Source organism: Archocentrus centrarchus, chromosome 1 (genome assembly GCF_007364275.1).
Source record: "Archocentrus centrarchus isolate MPI-CPG fArcCen1 chromosome 1, fArcCen1, whole genome shotgun sequence".
Taxonomy (NCBI): domain Eukaryota; kingdom Metazoa; phylum Chordata; class Actinopteri; order Cichliformes; family Cichlidae; genus Archocentrus; species Archocentrus centrarchus.
The window spans coordinates 21,033,799-21,053,120 of record NC_044346.1 but is presented as its reverse complement, the minus strand read 5'-3'; the positions used below and the strand labels follow the sequence as shown (position 1 = coordinate 21,053,120).

The 19,322-nt window shown below is 40.7% G+C and overlaps 1 protein-coding gene across 4 annotated transcripts in view; it reads right to left on the bottom strand.

Annotated features, from left to right (window-relative positions):
* Window positions 1–10,356: 10,356 nt before the first annotated feature.
* pax5 (paired box 5) overlaps window positions 10,357–19,322 on the bottom strand; it is a 51,906-nt gene continuing 42,940 nt past the window's right edge. For all 4 annotated transcript variants that reach the window (XM_030733061.1, XM_030733078.1, XM_030733069.1 and 1 more), the window contains exons 8-11: window positions 16,987–17,088; window positions 14,413–14,499; window positions 13,432–13,518; window positions 10,357–10,775 (exon numbers count right to left, since the gene is read on the bottom strand). In XM_030733061.1, coding sequence (XP_030588921.1) covers window positions 10,693–10,775; window positions 13,432–13,518; window positions 14,413–14,499; window positions 16,987–17,088 — 359 coding nt within the window. In that variant the 3' untranslated portion in view covers window positions 10,357–10,692. The remainder of the gene's footprint in view (window positions 10,776–13,431; window positions 13,519–14,412; window positions 14,500–16,986; window positions 17,089–19,322) is intronic.

Genomic DNA, 19,322 nt, shown 5'->3' with positions numbered 1-19,322 from the left:
GTAAAATTTGTGCCAAATCAAACATGTGGATCCATCCACAGTGGTGATCCCTTGGGGAATAAGGGAGGAGCTGAAAGTACCTTTAAAGTAGCCATAAAACATACCCTCTTTATTGTCTGCATTACTCTAACTAGGACAATAATTTAAAAAATAAGAACATCATGGTGTATTAAAAAAGAAACTACAGTCAAACAAACTCATCAGGAAAACATTTACTGAGGTCAAGTAAGAGAGGAGGGTGACTTTTTATAGACTTGTGTTGGCTTCATTTTTCAGACCTAGAAGCTACATCCATCTTCAAGATACAGTCCATAATTTAACACAGCTACACTATGTGCCAAAAATATTCACTCATCTGCCTTCACAAACATAGGAACTGGAGTTGCATTCTATTCTTAATTCATAGGATTTAATTTAATGTCAGACCACCCTTTGCTGCTATAACAACTTCAGCTCTTCTGGGAAGACTTTCCACAAGGTTGAGGAGTGTGTTTATGGGAATTTTTGACCATTCGTCCAGAAGCGCATTTGTGAGGTCAGACACTGATGTTGGACGAGAAGGCCTGAATCACAGTCTTTGCTCTAATTCATTCCAAAGGTATTCTGTCAGTTTGAGGTCAGGACTCCGCACAGGCCAGTCAAGTTTTCCACTCCAAAGTCACTCATCCACATCTTTATGGACTTTGCTTTGTGTACTGGTGTGCAGTCATGTTAGAACAGGAAGGGGCCATCCCCAAACTGTCCCACAATGTTGGGAGCATGAAATTGTCCAAAATGTCTTGGCATGCTGAAGCATTAAGAGTTCCTTTCACTGGAACTAAGAGGCTGAGCTCAACTCCTGAAAAACAACCCCACACCATAATTGTCCCTCCTCCAAACTTTACACTTGGCACAATGCAGTCAGATAAGTATTGTTCTCCTGGCAACTGCCAAACCCAGACTTGTCCACCAGATTGCCAGATGAAGAAACGTCACTCCAGTGAACACATCTCTACTGCTAGAGTCCAGTGTCAGCATGCTTTACACCACTGCATCCGACACTTTGCAATGTGCTTGGTGATGTAATGTTTGGATACAGCTGCTCAGCCATGGAAACCCATTCCATGGAGCTCTCTATGCATTGTTCTTGAGCTAATCTGAAGGCCACATGAAGTTTGGAGGTCTGTAGTGATTGACTCTGCAGAAAGCTGGTGACCTCTGTGCACTTTGTGTTTCAGCATCCACTGATCTCATTCTGTGATTTTATATGGCCCACCACTTTGTGGCTGAGTTGCTGTTGTTCCCAATTGCTTCCACTTTGTTATAATACCACTAACAGTTGACCGTGGAATATTTATTACCAAGGAAATTTCACAACTGCACTTGTTGCACAGGTGGCATCCTATCACGGTACCACGCTGGAATTCACTGAGCTCCTGAGAGCGACCCATTCTTTCACAAATGTTTGTAGAAGCAGTCTGCATGCCTAGGTGCTTGATTTTATCCACCTGTGGCCATGGAAGTGATTGGATCGCCTGAATTTAATGATCTGGATGGGTGAATGAAAAGTTTGGGGAATATAGTGTATCTTCACTAATTTCAGTGGGAGCAGTAAAGCGTACAGTATTGAGCCATTTCCATAATATCGTAGATTCAAACACAAATGTATTTTAAGTCCAAACAATAACCACCAAATATCTGCCTAGAATATCTGTAAACTGGCACTGTATTATAAGTGAGCAGCTGCAACTTACTGTCACACAAAAGCTCCTGCAAGGGAACCCAAGAGCAGCACAGAAAAAGAAATCCTATATGGATCCTTCAGGGGCTCCATAAATACTGGAAAAAAGGGAGGCTCGAGACATGTGGATGGGAGCACCACATTTAATCTTGTCTAAGAATTTGTCCAACCTTGATAGCTGGAATAAAACAGTGATTGTTAACTTTTACTCCAGTGCTTATACTTTACCATATGATACATTTTTACACAACCTTACAGGGTTGTCTTTGGATGGTGAGGAATGAGAAAAAGAGCACACACACACACACACACACACACACACACACACACACAAATGCACTGCTTGCCATTCTGGTGTCCTGGGCAGGCACCCAAAGTGCGGACAGCCAGGCCTGTCTCAAGCTGGGTATGTGCTGTTTTCTGTGTGTGTGGCGTGTTGTCGCCATGTCGTGCCTTGTGTCCTATTATCACCCCCACCCCCCACCCCCAAACACACACACACACACACACACACACACACACACACACACACACACACACACATACACACGCACACACACACACACACCTCTGCTCTGCCCCCTCCTGGACTCGGCCAGCAGCCAAGACTGCAGCACTGGGTCAATTCATTCACTCAGATTGGTGAGGTGAGAAGAGGGAGGGGGTGAGATGAGATGTGTGTGTCCCCAGGATGAAAGAAGCACTGTGGGGTCACAATGAGGCACAAACTACCTCCAGCTCTGTCAGCAGCACCTACTGTCCAGGACTGAAGCTGAATGTACAGGAATGTGGCATTCAGAAACAAGTGGGTATTTCTGCATGTTTGTGTATTGAAAAACAACTAAAGGTACAGCTGAACACTCACACAGAACCTTTAACTTCCAAAAAATTATTTTTATTCTGAAGGACCAATAAAATTATGGCAAATATTTACAAATAATTACTTCTTAGTTTCACATTACAGGTACATAAATGGAATAATTCACCAACAACAGTCACTCAGGTGGACGGATGGACAGGTACACAGACTGAGTATGAAGAGATGCGTCAAGCAAACTGCAATTTAATATTACACAGTAAACTCAAAGCCAGGAAATAAAATAACAATAATATTAATAACAATAGAAATATAAAAAATAAGCATAATATCAAATTCACCATTTATTTCCAGTTTTCTGAAAAAACTGATCGTAGTTCAGGAACAACAAAAAAAAAAGAGGAAAAGATAAAACAGGAAAAATCAAGTGATATGATATCTTTGGCAAATTCGCACTGCAGTAAAATACATTCAAATATTAAGACAACACACAACACACAAAGAGAAAAAACACCAAGTTTTGTTTGCAACTACTAGAAAATTGAATAAAAAACATACACATTTTCTTAAAGAAGCATTTCTTTTATTTTTTTTTTTAAATCCTCCCCTCCAGAATATTTGAAGGCATTTCTTATCTTCGTTTTTGTGTTTGTAAGTGTTTTCTTCTATTTCATATGGTTTTTGTACAAGAGTTTATTCTTTAAAACAGGCATCGCAGGCTTTGGTGAATGTTACAGATATGTTATCTTTTTGTCGCATTTTAATTTTGAAGAGTAGAACAAGCTGAATTCTTGGAGCCGAATTTTTTTCTTTGCATTTATTTACCATTTTTTGTTTGTTCTTTTTTATTTATTTATGTATTTTTTTGTACCAAAATGTCACAGATATAAATATCTCTTTAACACCCCAGATAGGAAGCCATGGACACAAAAAAACTCCAGATTGTTACACGAAAGGCCACAGTAAGGTGAAAAATTATGTATCTATTCTTTTTTTTTTTTTTGATTGAAACATCTGCTTAAAAAAGCACAGTCGATTTTTGTAGGCTGAGTCGTGTGTATTACTCCTCTTCCACAGTTGAATAATATTAAGATGTACAGAACATTGTAACACTTCAGTATGAGATCTGTCCAGAGCCTAGTTATATCAGCAAGCATGAAACAGATTGTGCCACTAATTGCTGTCAAGATGTGATGCTGAATTCCCCTCAGGTTTTGGGAAGGCAGTAGCCTTCTTCATGGATTCATATTGAGATACAGTCAGGCAGTGCGCACTCGGCAAGAAATCATAATAAAGGGAAAAAAATTCATTTGCATTTATTTCAGGTTCTTATTTGACTTGGAGCTGGGATCAAAATTCAGGATGCAATTTATTTTCATGGACAGTAAACTGTGGAAGTGCTGCAAATGAAATGTCTTTGTTTGATCTGAAACTGGTGTTTCTCTGTGTTTCAAATGCTCTGTAGCTACACGAAGAGAAAACAATATGAGATGTGAAATCTCACAGAATGTTCTTGACCAAATAAAGATGCCGGCAGCAATATTGCCATTGAAATGACCTCGCTTTGGCACAAAACACCCAGCTTCATTCCTATGCAGAATTTCTGACAGGACAGCGAGCATCACCGTATGAGGAGTCAGTGAGAAAAGTGAGAAAAGTAAGAAGGCAAAAGGATTAATAGGGCTGTCTAAAGAAAGGAGGAGGACTTTTGAGGAAGGTCACAGCCCTGAAATCAAGAGAATACCTTTAATATTCCTAATCCTGGTGGTGTGGCAGTGGGGAGGAGAGGAGAGACGGGAAGACAAGTGCATGAGATATGATGAGATTAGGGCTTTGGGAGTGGGTGGGGTGAAAAAAAAGATGGGATGAGCTTCTGATGGCACAGCAGGTTTGGCCTCCCCTGGGGAACACAGGGGCATAAGAGGAGGGGCTCTACCACCACTTCGCAAAGGACAAAAGGAGGGAGCAAGAGTATGTCTGTACTTATATTTGTGTGTGTGTGTGTGTGTGTGTGTGTGTGTGTGTGTGTGTGTGTGTGTGTGTGTGTGTGTGTGTGTGTGTGTGCGGGGCCTCTGCCTGCCATGCTTTCTACAGTACCACCCACAATGACTATTTCCCCCCCTTGATCGCTGCAGTCAATGTCATAGCTGCCAATCGAAACAGTTGCTGGCCAATGAGAATCCAGTTTCTCCCCATGTGAACCAGTCAGGTCAAAGCAATAGCAAAGCAAGCTGTGTCACTATGAGATGCATAGTTAACAAACAGTCCTGTTAATACATCACTGGACTCTGTACCGAATGACGAGCACTGAGTTTGACTTCTTTGATGTCACTACTTCACACAAGTGGACACAAGAGGCACAATGGGATTTACCTCCTCAAGGAGAATGACTTTCAATCAATAATTTGTCATTGTGTGAATGTGTGTGTCTTTGTGTGTGTTTTGTGAAAAAAAAGGGCTGTGATTCATTAAAAAAAAAGAATGGCAAAAAAAATTTTTGGCAAAAAAAATGCAGTATTCATATATATATATATATATATATATATATATATATATATATATATATATATATATATATATATATATATATATATATATATATCTGAATTTGGACTTTTCAGTCAACTCATCTCAAAAATATGCAAACATTATGCACTCAGTTGATGTTAGGCTATATTTTAGTGATCTTAAAGTTGGAAAAAAACAATATGTGTGTGTGTGTGTCCACCACAAACTGAGATCTAACCACCCCTCTGACTAAGGCCTCAGTCATGCAGGACTAGAGATCGATCGGCGGTCCCCTGGCAACCTCTGGTCAATAGGGAAAAATGTGTATTCCCCAACTGGGTAGCAGGTGGTTGCTGGTGGCTGCTAGCTGTTGCTAGGTGAAATTGGTCACAAAGAGGGTTTTACACCACAAACCTCCTAGAGCTGGCTTTGATTGTTAGGAGTTTGCTGCTGTTGCCCATAGTTTTCATGGGAGATGTTGATGTGCAGCAAACACTCCCCAAGCAGCGGGTAAACCTGAAAAAAATGTGACGCAAACCAGAAACGGCCTTCAGCTAGTAACAGCTTGCAACCTCTTGCAACCACTCGCCAACCAGTCAGGGAATACACATTTTTCCCTAGCTACCAGGGGTTACCACTCTCACTGGTCTCTAGGTCTATGTGACTGGCGCTTCAGCAACTGATTTCATAGCAGCTACCAACTATCTGCAACCACTTTCAATTAGGTGGGGACACTCATTTTTCCCTAGTGAACAGTGATTGCCTGGCGGTTGCCAACCAGTCTCTAGGCCTACATGAATGGCTCTGTAAGTGGTTAGCCCATTAGCAGGCCATGCACATCCTCATAGAACTGGGGTTACGTCCTGGGACTTTTTTGCTGACCCATTTGTTTATGATCATCGTTCCCACACAGACACAAGAACATAATTGCTTACTGTAATAATTTTAGGAGCTTTATCAATAGTTAAAACACAAATTTAAGCATCCAGCATCTAGTTTTATCTAATTAGGATTAGATAAAAATGCTTATTTGTCATGGAGTATTTCATGTCAGTCATGCATGCAGATGTGAATGATAAAAGTGTGAGACCAAAAAAAAGAAAAAAGCAAAACAAATATGGATATGGAAGCTTGTTTCTGACTTTTTTTTTTTTTACTTTTTGCAGAGCTAAGTTGAAATTTTGACTTAGTAACTTGAAATTTTTAAATAATAATCAAAATTTTTTACTTTTGAATGGCAAAAAACAAAAACATTCTGTGGTAGAAAAAGCTTCCATAATATGACCTTCCCTTTTGCCAGAAAAAATGAAGGCGTCTCTGCATCACCCCAGTGTAGGTTTGGTCTCAGCTGAACCACCTCTGTATAGAAATTGTGAGGTTCTGCCACTGTCGCTATAGCTGATGGGTGAGGAATAATAAAAGCAGGAATATTTTCAGCTTCTCATTGCTCTATCTGGTCTACAAATGTCAAAGGATCCACTCGCTGCAGTGCCTAACAACATATTTTCTAAAGTTACAGAATTCTTCTAACACCTGTGGGTTAGTGTGTGTGTGTGTGTGTAGGTATGTGTGCATGTGTGTATGTGTATTTCTTCCTGGGGGTCTGTGACTGAAAAAATCCACATTCTGGGAGATTTCTGGACTAATGTGGATGCTGCTAGATCAGCACTAGGTCCTGCTGTCAGAGCTGCGATGATACTGTTGTTATATTATGAGAATTTTTGTGAGTTATTGGTATTGAAATCATTGTTAGTTATTTGTTAAAGGCTTTGTAAAATCTTTAAACCTGTGTTTGTCCGGGCAAATAATAGAAGTTCTATTAAATGACTTGCAGGGAGGGAAACTGAATCTAGTTTTAGTGACTCGCAGTCGGTCAGGGGGACGTTGACATATAAAACTAAAGGCACTGTCCTTGTTTTCAGCTGGTGTGGTTCAGGTTCAATAATGCCTCAGAAGGATCAAGAGAAAAAGACAGAAATAAGGAAAGGCTCCCGCTGCGGTGCACGCTGGCAGCACAGCAGGTGAGCCGTCATAAGAATCTTCTTTAGAGTTGTGTATGCACAACTTTTAAGGTCTACAAATGTGAAAGGATCCACTCTATTACTATCTCAAAAAATCCCAGAAACAACAAAGATTGAGAAACTAACAGCTTTGTTCAGTGTTTATAGTTATAGTATGTTTATATAGCTATATATTATGTCTCACACTGCAGATTTGGTGCCTCCAATCTGTTAGCTAGTAGAAACTACACAGTAGCAATGAAGCGCTACACTCAGCCACACATACCCAAAACAATCAAAACAAAAGGAATGTAAACACTCGCAGATGATGGCTAAAACAACACCACGCACCTTAAGTCTTTTTATCATAGAAGAAAGCTTCAACACTAAAATCTAAATTCAAAAGTGAATAACTGAAATCCCTATTGACATTGTGACTTCTCTTCTCTTTCACTGATTACTGTACAAGTCTGGTAAGGACAGAATTGAAACTGAAAGATAGGTACAGGCTAAGGAAGATATTGCCCTCACACAAGATCAACATAGCGGGCCCTCAGACATTTGGGAGGGAAAACACACTGATTTCAGATCTGTGCTGAAGGGCGAATCTGTCCTTCTCTGTCTATATGAGATGGGTAAGGCCTCAACCCTGGTGTCATGCATTGTCACAGCGCAGAACTGATGTGGGAGACAAACAAACAAGAACAAAAATTCACTTTTTTTTGTTTTGTTTTTTTCACGAAAGCAATGCTTTTATAGAAACAATTTCAGGATGTTAAACAAGCACAAGGACACATACTCAAAACGGGGAAAAGTAGAAGGAGTACTTCATGGTTCTGAACGGAAGCTGAAAAAGTAGAACGTCACCTTAAGAAGATGATTGAGTCTTTGTGCTTTTGTAAGTAGTCAGCCGATCCACTAGGGGGGCCCATCTTTGGGGAGTTTAAAGAGAGAGATAGAGCAAGAGAAAGAGAGGGTGCCACTGCCTCCTGTGGTTCTTTGGCTGATGCTAGATTGGATCAGCAACAGGAGGGATTCTCCTGACACTGGGTCAGACAGCCGAGCTGATCCAGTCTAGCACCAACCTTCTTTTGGATATTTAGGAAGCGGAAACAAAACCAAAAAAAACCAAAAAACCCAAACAAACAAACAAACAAAAAACTTATTAAATGGCACCTTTGTCAACTGATACAGGCAACAAACTATAAACAGGAAAATTGCAATTTGATCACACTTATAAACAAAGACTTCTTATATTGAAAGTTTTCCAGATTTCATATTTCACTGCATCATCGTCGTCATCATCATCACTATTCTAGCACAACAGCGTGACACTATTATAAATCATTACAGGCATTCACTCTCATCACGGAGTGCAGCACAGAAAAGCTTCTTAATATATTACTCTGTGTCTCCTCCATTATAAATAGCTCTTGATCAGGACTAAATCTTGTCTGGGGAGGTAGGATAGCACCTTCCTGTACTGTAACACAACCTGATGGAATTGATTTTGGTCTGATGTGAAAATGGATACTGTTTGTTTTACAGTAGAGGGCTCAGATTTTAGGCTGTGCTTTCCTGAAAGGTCGGTCTGTCTGTCAGTGGCGTTCAAACCTGTTCAAATACAAGTGCGAATGTAAGGCATGGATGTATTAAGAGAGCTGGGGCCTCTTTTGCAAAAATGTTTCTGCGTCTGTGAGATTTATTTAAGATTGGTTCATCATTTATGTTTAATTAATAAACGGTGATGACTGCAAAAAAAAAAAAATGTAATTAGTAGGTTTTAAGAATCTCATTTGTTGCTTAGCTGGCCAACTTAAATTGGTGGTGCCTGTGATTTCAGCAGGATTTGTGGGTATGAACAGAAATAACTATGGACCCAAAGAGAAAGGAAAACTTTTTGGAAGACAAGATCACAGCATTAAAGGAGTAAAGGAGATTGAAGCCAGGCAAAAAGATACTTAAGCATCCCAAACTGTATTACCCCTATTGTTATTCCAGCATCTTGCACCACTGCATATACAAGTCTGAAAATGTGCTATATTCATGCGAAAAAAGCAACAACAAAAATTTGTTGTATGTGTACACATACTTGGCCAGGAAAGTTGATTTTGAGTATCAGGAAGCTCCTGGAACATTTAGACTCTCGAATGAAGGTTTTATAAATGACTTCTTTCCCACTGAAGTGATATTTAATTTAAAGCATAATTGTGAATTCATGGTATAAATGGGGCCTCTAGATGCAGCACTGCCACTCAGCACCGCCTTCCAATTTCTTTCTAGTGGTCAATCTTGGTATTGCAGCCAAAAATACCCCGCAGCCTTTTTTTTTTTTTTTTTTTTCATTCAGCAATCTTATAAAAGAGCCATTTGTTTAACTATTGAGACCTCTGCCTCTAAAGGTTGGACTGTAATCTTTCTGTTGTGAATTTATACATTTATAAAGTCTCCTCAGCCGAGCCGGAATCTGTGGACTTTGTCGTCCATTATCCAGCTCTTCTTAATACATCCATCATGTGAGGACACAGTTTTCTTACTAGGGAATCATACTGGATCATGCTTGACTTCATATTCTAAAACTGATTGTTCACTAAACCCCACCCCTGAACAGCATCATCCAGCCATGGTTTAGCAACCATATTTAGGCCTGCCAAGCTTTGGATTTCTCTACATGCTGAAGCAGTGTGTGTGTGGGGGGCAGCAGTAGGAATCACACACAGCATTTAAAGAGTCTTATCTTCTAACCTTTTTCCAATCCAAAAAGTAAAGAATAAAGAAATTACTATAATGCGAGATGGCAATGCTCACAAGCCTATGTACTGCATAATGCATTAGTAACACAAACGAGTTTGTATTAGCATTGTATATTTTTAATAACCTGGATTGGATAGTTGAATACACTTTGACAACTATAACAGTAACAAATGGGGTGGGGCATGGTGAACATTTATGACCCTGAATGCTCCCATTAAAATAACATTATCTCATTTATTAAACATTGCGATTCCAGAGGAAATGTGTTGAATCTGCAGCAGAAAGTATAGAATGATAATGATATGGGTGATTTTGGTCATTCAAAGTTATGATAATTGGATTGTCTTTACTTCACTGTAGCATGGCATAGAAAATTGATTGATTGATGTGCGGTCATAAAAATAGCCTACTGTTCGAAAAGGTTGATTTTTCTCTAATCAGCTCAAATAATTTCATCAAAAATATTCCTAACCAGAAAACAACATTTTGCCCAGAAGGTCACAATATAGATAGTTTTAATGCTACACACAGTCCGCTGACTTTTGGTTTGTGACTGGTTAAAAACTAGATGAGGATTAGAAGGCTTGATAGTGTGGGAGGGTCCAAATTTCCAAAATGTACTTGTTTACAAAATCAGATATTGACCTTGTCATACCTGTGTCCTCACAGTATTGTATACCCAAACAGTATTGTGCTGCAGCCCAGGAGTGTATTCGTTGGTTTAAGTGTCACTCAAAGGAAATTCAAACTTCACTGACGTCAAAGATTTGAAATCTTCTCCTATTTGCAGTCCGAGCGTAGGCAAGTTTGTACTGAGCAGTTTCGATGCTATCCGTCCCTCCCTCATCTCCTGCTCCTCCCCACCCAGCCTCCTACTGTCTAAGCAGGACGGGTCAGTGGCGGTCGTAGGTGGAGGCTGTAGCGGTGGCAGCAGGTCCCGCCCCTCGTGATGTTGCACTATAATAATATGGTGATCCTGAAGAAGAAGAAGAAAAAAACAGGCACACAACTCTTTTAAATATCTCAACTGACCCTTAACAAAAATGTAAAAAAAAAAAAAATATGAGTCCAGTTTATTTTAACTTGGTCTTTTTCTAGTCTACATAGTCTGATTATTAATACCTGCAATTTTGACCACTTAAGAGTTACAACATTTCTGCAACCAGAAAGCTGATATATTATTTTGAAACGGCATGTATCGAGCATTTTAACAGAGAGAAAGAAAGCAACATTAGCATTTATTAAGAGTTGTGTTTCTGGAAATTTGATGGAGTCTAATAAAAACTCTCCTTTTAGCCTGGTAACCTAGTAACCACCAGTGATGAGGGAAAAATCTCCAGCTGGTTGATGAGTGGTTGCTGGAGGTTGCTTGCTTATGCTAGATGAAATTGGTCACAAAGAGGTATGCAGTGCTGCACCAACAAACTGAGTGATTGCTTTGGTTGCCAGCAGATTCCCTAAGTTGCCTTTGTCTGAAAATACTCTACTTGCCAAGCAATAGTAAAACTGTGAAAATAGCACCAGACCCAGACCTCCCTTTCCCCAGCTACCTCCTCCAGCCCTTCTGGGGGAACATAGAGGTGTTCCCAGGCTCGCCGAGAGATATAATCTGTCCAGCGTGTCCTGGGTCTGCCTCGGGGCCTCCTCCCAGTAGGACATGCCTGGAACACCTCACCAAGAGGCATCCAGGAGGCATCCTTGTCAGATTCCCAAACCACCTCAACTGGCTCCTTTTGATATTGTGGAGTAGCAGCTCTATTCTGAGCCCCTCTCGAATGACTGCACTCTTCACCCCCCTCTCTAAGGGAGAGGCCAGCCACCCTTCAGAGGAAACTCATTTCCGCTGCTTGTATTTGCAATCTTGTTCTTTTGGTCACAACCCAACACCCATGACCATAGGTGAGGGCAGGGACGTAGATCTACAGGTAAATTGACAGCTTCGCTTTGACGCTCACATCTTCATCACAATGGACCAGTGCAGCGACCGGATCACTGTGGCCAATCCCAATCCGTCTGTCAATCTTCTCAATACCACTCAGTGGTTAATTAGCAAGTATTTACATCTCCCATGGAAACTACAGGTGACCAGGATAATCTGTTAGCAACCAGAGCAATCACAAGGAGGTTTTTGGTCATAAATAGGTTGTAAAGTAGCTAATTCTTTAGCTGCTAAATACTTTACTAACCAGCTAAATGTGTCTTGTTTGATGCTTGGGTCTGGACAGGGAGGATACATTTATAAGAAACTGAACAAGTTGAACAGATGTTGGCTGAATTAAAAAAAAAAACATTTTGGAATATTTATGAATTTTTGGTATTTAAAGAGTTTAAATTATTTCAAAAGAAAAAAAATGAAAATGAAAGAAATTGCTTTCATTTGATTCATTCACTATATTTGACAAATACTGATTAGCAGCTGTAAACCAGGTAAAACTGAAAGTGAACTCAGCAATAATGTAGGCAATTATTCCTGAATAGACAGAAAAAAGTACTTTCTCTTTCAAATAAGTTTGGCTAATCTGGAGATTTGTTATATGATTGTCTTGTTCTTTTGCTCATTTCTCTTTCCCGTGGACTTCTGTCGCAATGTCATCACACTGACAGATCACAGCAATTAACTTGGTGAGAATAATTTTTTTTATTACAGTTAGACTTGATGGTTAAAATGACAAAAAAAAAAAAAAATAGCGAGACAGCTGTAATAAATCTGAATTCTCCTTTAACAACTTGTGGGCTGCTTAAATACGGTGTAAATGTGAAATGAGCAGCTTCAATTTTCTGTTAAGATTATATTTTACTTTGAATGTGAGCAGTGAAAGGCAAGGATGAGATGACATGAACTGATGGAGCTAATGACAGAAAAAATAGTCTCTTTTTCATGTACAGCCAATAAAATTAACTCCCCGACTCTTTCAGTCTCTCCCTCTTTCACACACCGTCTTCGTGACAGTCTAAGCTGACACACTGAGCACAGCTCTACTACTACTGATCCCTTGAGTCTATTCTCTCCCCAAGGGAGAGGTCAATTCAATACTGTAACCCCAAAGACACACAGAAACCCACACTCACACACTTTAACACACACAGAAAAAAAGTCACCTGCACACACACACACACATACACACCTGTCTCTGTTCCTTCCATCAATCAGCCTAGCTGTGTGTTGACAGGTTATGTCTGTCCACAGTCCAGGTAATCTCAGGAGCCTCTTTGGGGAAGTGAGGCATTAAGCCGACCTGACAAACTATTTAGTCTCACTCAAGGCTTCAGGCGCCCTCTCTCCCCTTTTGCCTCTTTTTTTTTTAAAAAGCTCTCCTTTCTTTCATGCCACACCATTTTCCTCATCCTTTCCTTATCCTTTCTTTTGTATCACGGATTCTCCCTTCCCCTGCCTTCAATCTTAAGCCTTTCAGTGTCTCCTAATGTGCATCTTGTCCCCATATTATGTGTTCACTCATCCGTTATCATAAACTTCCCTTACAGTCACACTGCCTTTTCCTTTTTTTTGCATGCTCTGCTATCGTCTTTTCTCATCACCGCATCTCCCCCTGTGCATATGCAGCACCTGCATGCTCACACATGCTACGCACTTGTTTCTCTTTTACTCTCTCCTTTTTTCTTTCTCCACCTACCTTGCATCTGTCCTGCCTGGCTGGTGAAGAGACTGGAGGAGCAGCCGATTTCCGTCCCCAGGAGAGACCCATAATCCTGCTGAAACACTGAGGACAGAGGGATGCAGAGAAGGTGGGGAAAAGGAGAGGTGAGGAGAGGAAAGGGTGGGGGCAAACCAAAGGTCATCACAGCCTGACCTCTCTCACCTATTGACCTTTTAAACCATCACCTTCTGACCGTTTCACCTTTAATCATGACCCCTGAAATGGCTGCTTAGACAATGACTTTGATACTGAGTGTTTTAGCTCAGGGTTAATGCCTCCTCTTAAACACTGATGCAGAGATGTAAAGACAGTTTTGGGGTGTCTTTCAGAAAGAGAATCAAATCAAAGGTTTTGGAAGTTCAAGTAACATTTATGCAACAAATTTTCTGTTGTCACATCCTCTTCCAGGTTGTCTCAGAATATTTTGTGTATTTTAAGGTAATTCTTGCCTGCTCATTAATGACTGTTTGGGAGTGAATGTGCTATAAATGCAAATTTACAAAACATAAAGGTGAAACTACTTCCACAAATCTATATTTTGTTATATATTATATTACTAACTTAATTTTTTTGGTCTTCATTTTTAATGTAAAGGTGATTGCATGAAACATGAAACAATAGGTGATTGGAGTCAGCTTCCTCCATTACATTATATAGCCAAATTCCAGAAATCCCAGAATGTCTCCTAATCAGTTCCTTCCTCACATGCTATATCTGTTCTTCAAATCCATTCACGCCTCAAAATGCCTGTCTTTAAAAAACAAACAAACAAACAAACCCTCTGCAGGACTGTGTGCTACAGTACAGCAAAGAATGAAACGTAATGCCATGAAAGAAAAGTACAAGATGGTATTAGAGAGGCTGGAAGTGGGATGTAAGGTGGAATGAAATGAAACTCACTGATACAATTACTGACTAACAGAATACGCTACAATAAACAATATGGGCTACACCAACCTAATAGGCTGGGGTTAGGAAATCTCCATGATTCATTGTACGTTGAATACTGCGGATGGGAATATGGACTTCCAGAAAAATCTCCCCCTGAAAGAGAATGGAAAATAGAGACAGACAGCATGTTTAAAACAGTATAGTGAGGACGATTCTGTCTGTAACAGGCTGCCACTAAAAAAAAATTTGGTTTCAAGTTAGGTGAAGGCAAGCACAGTCTTGGATAAGATTCAGAATATTATCCTTACATAGACCCCCCCCCCACACACACACACACACACACACACACACACACACACACACATTATACATATCTCATTTGGCAGGAACACATTAAAGTTTTAGAGACATGTTTGTGGAAATACTTTGTACTCAGTGAAGCTTTAACTGGACTCTTGTGTTCATCAGAATGGTTTGCAGACTAGTTGATAGTGACAGAACTGGAGAGCTCAGCGCAAATGTAGTGGTCCTGCCATGCAGTGGATGATAGCGTAGCTTTTCTCCCTCATTTAATACTTACTGTCTGGGGTCTACTCTTCCTCTTGCCATCCCTTCACCCCTTCCTCTTTATTTTTCTCTCCCGTCCTCTGGCCCGCCTGACTGCAGCCCGCCCGTCACCCTTCACATCAAAACAACATTCTCCTCCATTTCTTCTTCTCTTTTTTCCCCCCACATATCTCTGTTGACTTGCTCTCTTTTTTCACTCTTTTGCTCTTTCTTTCTTTTCTCCTGAACCTTCACTCCTCCCAGGGGATCCCTCTCCCATAGCTGACAGTCACAGACCCTGATGCCCCCTCCCTCCATCCACCTCCCACCACCACTACCACCACCACCACCCATTCCTCCTCTCTCCTTCTCGTTCTGTCGGTTCTGCCTCACTGCTCTCCTACACCCCCTCTGAGTGTCAGCCCCCCTGCTGCAGAGAGAAAGACAGAGAGACAGAGAGGGAGAAGGCGAACAGCAGAAGAGAGTTGCTTGCTTAATGAAGGTATGATATTAGACAGAGTGAACAAAAAGGAGGATAATTTGCCTGAGAAGTGCTGAGATAAAACATGCCGAAGCTGGAGAAGCAAAGTTTGTAGATTATCTCCTCAACTCATTCCAGTCAGTTCAAGGATTCGGGCAGCTTTGAAAATTCGCTGAGAAATGTGTGTGTGTGTGTGTGTGTGTGTGTGTGTGTGTGTGTGTGTGTGTGTGTGTGTGTGTGTGTGTGCGTGCGCGTGTGTGTGTGTGTTTGTGTACAAAACAAGTTTTCTTTGTGCTAGTGTGTGTACTTATGTGTGTGTTTAGCTGCGTCTGTCAGGTGGGGTCGGGATGTTGTCTCCATGGCATCCCTGGGTGCGAACATCCTCTCCCTTGTCATCACCGTAGTGACGGCAATGTGTCAGGTTGTTTAGGAGACGAGGGGCGGAGGGGAGAGAGGAGGGGAAAGAAGGCTCAGGGGTCTCCCTGGTGTAGCTCGGTGTCAAGGTCACACACACACACACACACACATACACACACACACACACACTGTCAAAAACAAACACACATACACACAAACAATTGCAGCACACACATAAACATCCACCAAACCGAACACACACACATACACACAAATATGCTGTCAAACCTGAGGACAGGACGGGGTGAGCGCAGGGGGACAGGGTGACAGGGTTACCCATCTTTAGACGTGCTGTTCCTACATGTCCACTGAGAGTGTGTGTTTCTGTGTGTCAACCTATGGGTGTGTGTGTGTCACAGACTGAATGATTGGGAATACACAGAGACAACAACTTGTAAACAGAGTTGTTTTTTTGACTTTATTTCACTGCTGTTTGTGTCTGTCCCTTTATTTTTCTGCAGTAGATTACACACTGACCATGACCACCAGTGCAACTCTGAGAGAGAGCGTGAGCAAGAGAACAAGAATAGCGGCTGAGGATTGAAACACAAAAGCATCGTAGAAGGCGGAGTGGAAGGGAATGAATGAATTAGTCGTGGGTCACTGGTGATTCTCATTAAAAACAAATTACTAATGTTGAGGAGGGACAGCTGTGCTACTGTGGCTGGTTTCTAATGATACACACACACACAGAGGCACAAACACACAAATATATGCACACAAACAGACACACGCACCACCCCCTGGGAGCACTGTCACCCATAGTGTAGACAGACAAGAAAGAGGAAGTAGTAAAGCTAACTACAGCCCCTGAATACACACAGGCTCCAACAAACATCCAGTTAGAGCTTAGAGGATGTTTAAGAAGAGATGAGTTGATATGATGTGTGGCAAGAGATGACACAGTTACTGTAAGGGAAAGCCATGTATAATAAAAGTAAAACAGCTTTAGTAAGTGTGTGTGTGTGTGTGTGTGTGTGTGTATGTACTATTACTCGTATTTTAGTGACATGTCCCAGTTTGGGGAAATAAAATAAGTTCCCAGTAATGCAAATGTATTAATTTCACTATGAAGACTTGCTTTCAGGATAGGTTTAGGGTGGTCATAGTTATGATGCTTACTGGTGAAGGTAAGTCTCCTTAAGTCAGTGTATAATGATGGAAACATGACTCTGTGTACATGTGTGTGTACTCACCAGGTACCATTCCAGTGAGGGAGGGGGTGGAGTAGCTGCCCTGTCCAGTGGGCGGGACATGAGGAGGGTAGCCTGGCAGAGTGGTGCTGGCTAGATCTCGACCTGTAATCAAACACAAACACACACACACATGTTTGCTGTCATCAGCGTCTTACTGCTACCAACACTATTACTAACTTATCATCATCATATTAATACTTCTTTGTTTTGGTACCTGTGTTCATTGACCTTCAATTGTCCCTTGTTGGACCAGAAGACATTCAGCACTAAAACACATTTTCCAAAGTCCACTGTCAAATTCATTTAGAGAATAAATGCTATGAATACAGAGATCATAGTGACCATGGAGGCTGACACAATAGCAGGTAAATCACTGGTATTACTCATGACAACAATAATGACTGTATTCAGATGAATAAACTTGTGAAGTAGCTAAAAATGAACACACATTTTTATGTTATTAGTCATTCCTTCTGTGCTATTAAGAGGGGCAACTACAGTAAGAAGAGAACATCTTATTTGTCACTTAACACCCCTGACAGTAATTATATTGAAGATTCAAAATAAATGTTGTGGTGTTAAAGGGTTAAAAAAAAAAAAAGTCACCCTAAAAATATTAGGCTTCTAGCAGTGTTTTTTATTTATTTATTTTTTTTACTAAATCATGCAGGAGCATATTTATTCAGGACATCCTTTTCCCTTTTGTTTCCTCCCTTCTTGTTTTCCATCCCCTGGCATCTATTAATTTACCAAGTTCCCCCATCTCTTGTTACCTGAACCTCCCCCTCCTTCCTCTGTCTGTCACTTGGTGGATAGGATATATAACTGCATTAGACTACATGACAGTGTGTCGACCCAAATCATTTCTCTATGTTTGCACGCAGTAGACATTGGGAGTGCGCGGAGAGGGTGCCCTCCATTCATCATCATCATATACACACACTCAACCACGCACACATACATCAACACCCTCCTCCTTCACCCTGCTCACACACATTTATCATCATCATAAACAGCTCAGACTCTAACACCATCAGTCCCATTCACTTCCCCTCCACTTAACCACCACTAACTAAGTGAGGAGGAGGAGAAGGAGGGGGAGGAAAGGGGAATGAGTTTGGGAGAGGAAAATACAGAACATAAAAGACAAGAGGAACGGGAAATGGCAAGAAGCAATAAACAGGAAACAAGTAAGAGAAAGAGAGGAGGGATAAGTGCTAGAAGGTCAACAGCAGTGGTAGATAAATATTTCTTTATATGAGACAAAGTTAGAGAGGCAAGGCTGAGATGTGCAGAGGAGGGATGGTGGATATAGTAGACAAAGGATGCTGAAGATGTAGTTGCCAGGCAGGGGGGGAAAGAGGAAGACCACAGAGAAGATGGAGGACACGCAGAGGGTTGGTTCGACAGAGGAGGATGCTAGGGATAGGGTAAGATGGAGGCAGATGATCCACTGTGGTGACCCCTAAAGGGAGCAGCCAGAAGAAGAAGTTGAGTGAAATCAGTATCACAGTATTAGTTTTCGCCATTGCAAGTAAATGTTCTGTGTTCAAAAGTATTTTACAGCCTAATTCCCTCAGCCTTCTAACATAAATGCTTATCATTCAGTACGGCCACCTAGACCCATGATGTCACACTGTATATAGAGGAATTTAAATGTTGTGCTATTTTGAGTAATTCATAAACTGCCTGAAAACTGCATCTTTCTTTATATTTGTTTAAAAATATGGTACATACATTGAAGAAAGCATAAAGAATGTAAACATAAAAACGTTGGATGTAGCATATTGGCATGAATAGTAAAACCACTGCTAAAGCGCCTTGAACCAGTATTACAGATAATGACCAATAGAGGGCGACTCTTCTGGTAGTAAAAGCATGTCTGAGTGTGTAGTCTTTGAGAAACTCATTCCACTGCTCACTTTATTTATTACCTCAGTAAATGTTTTCCTCAAGAGTTTGAGTTTTTTTTTTTTTTTTTGTCGTATTCTTCAATGCTGCATGATGAAGAGAAATTATGATTCAATTTAAAGAAAATAATAAACAATAAGCAGGGTGTGCTTTAGGGTTTGGCTGCTGTGGTTTTCCAGTCAAATCTACACCTTGCTTGTTCAGCTATTGGTAGTACATGCATCTACTCTATTCATATTTTTTTTTTCAGTAAGCATGTTTTACATGGGATACTAGCCAAAATTAGTATCAGCCAAATTCAGCCAACCAAAGTAGAACAATGCTGTTTTAGGCTAACTGCTGCTGTTGGCATACTAATACATTGGAATAAAAGGATTTTTAGCTGGTCAGGGCTGCTTTTTGTCATCAATTCTGTTCATAACTTT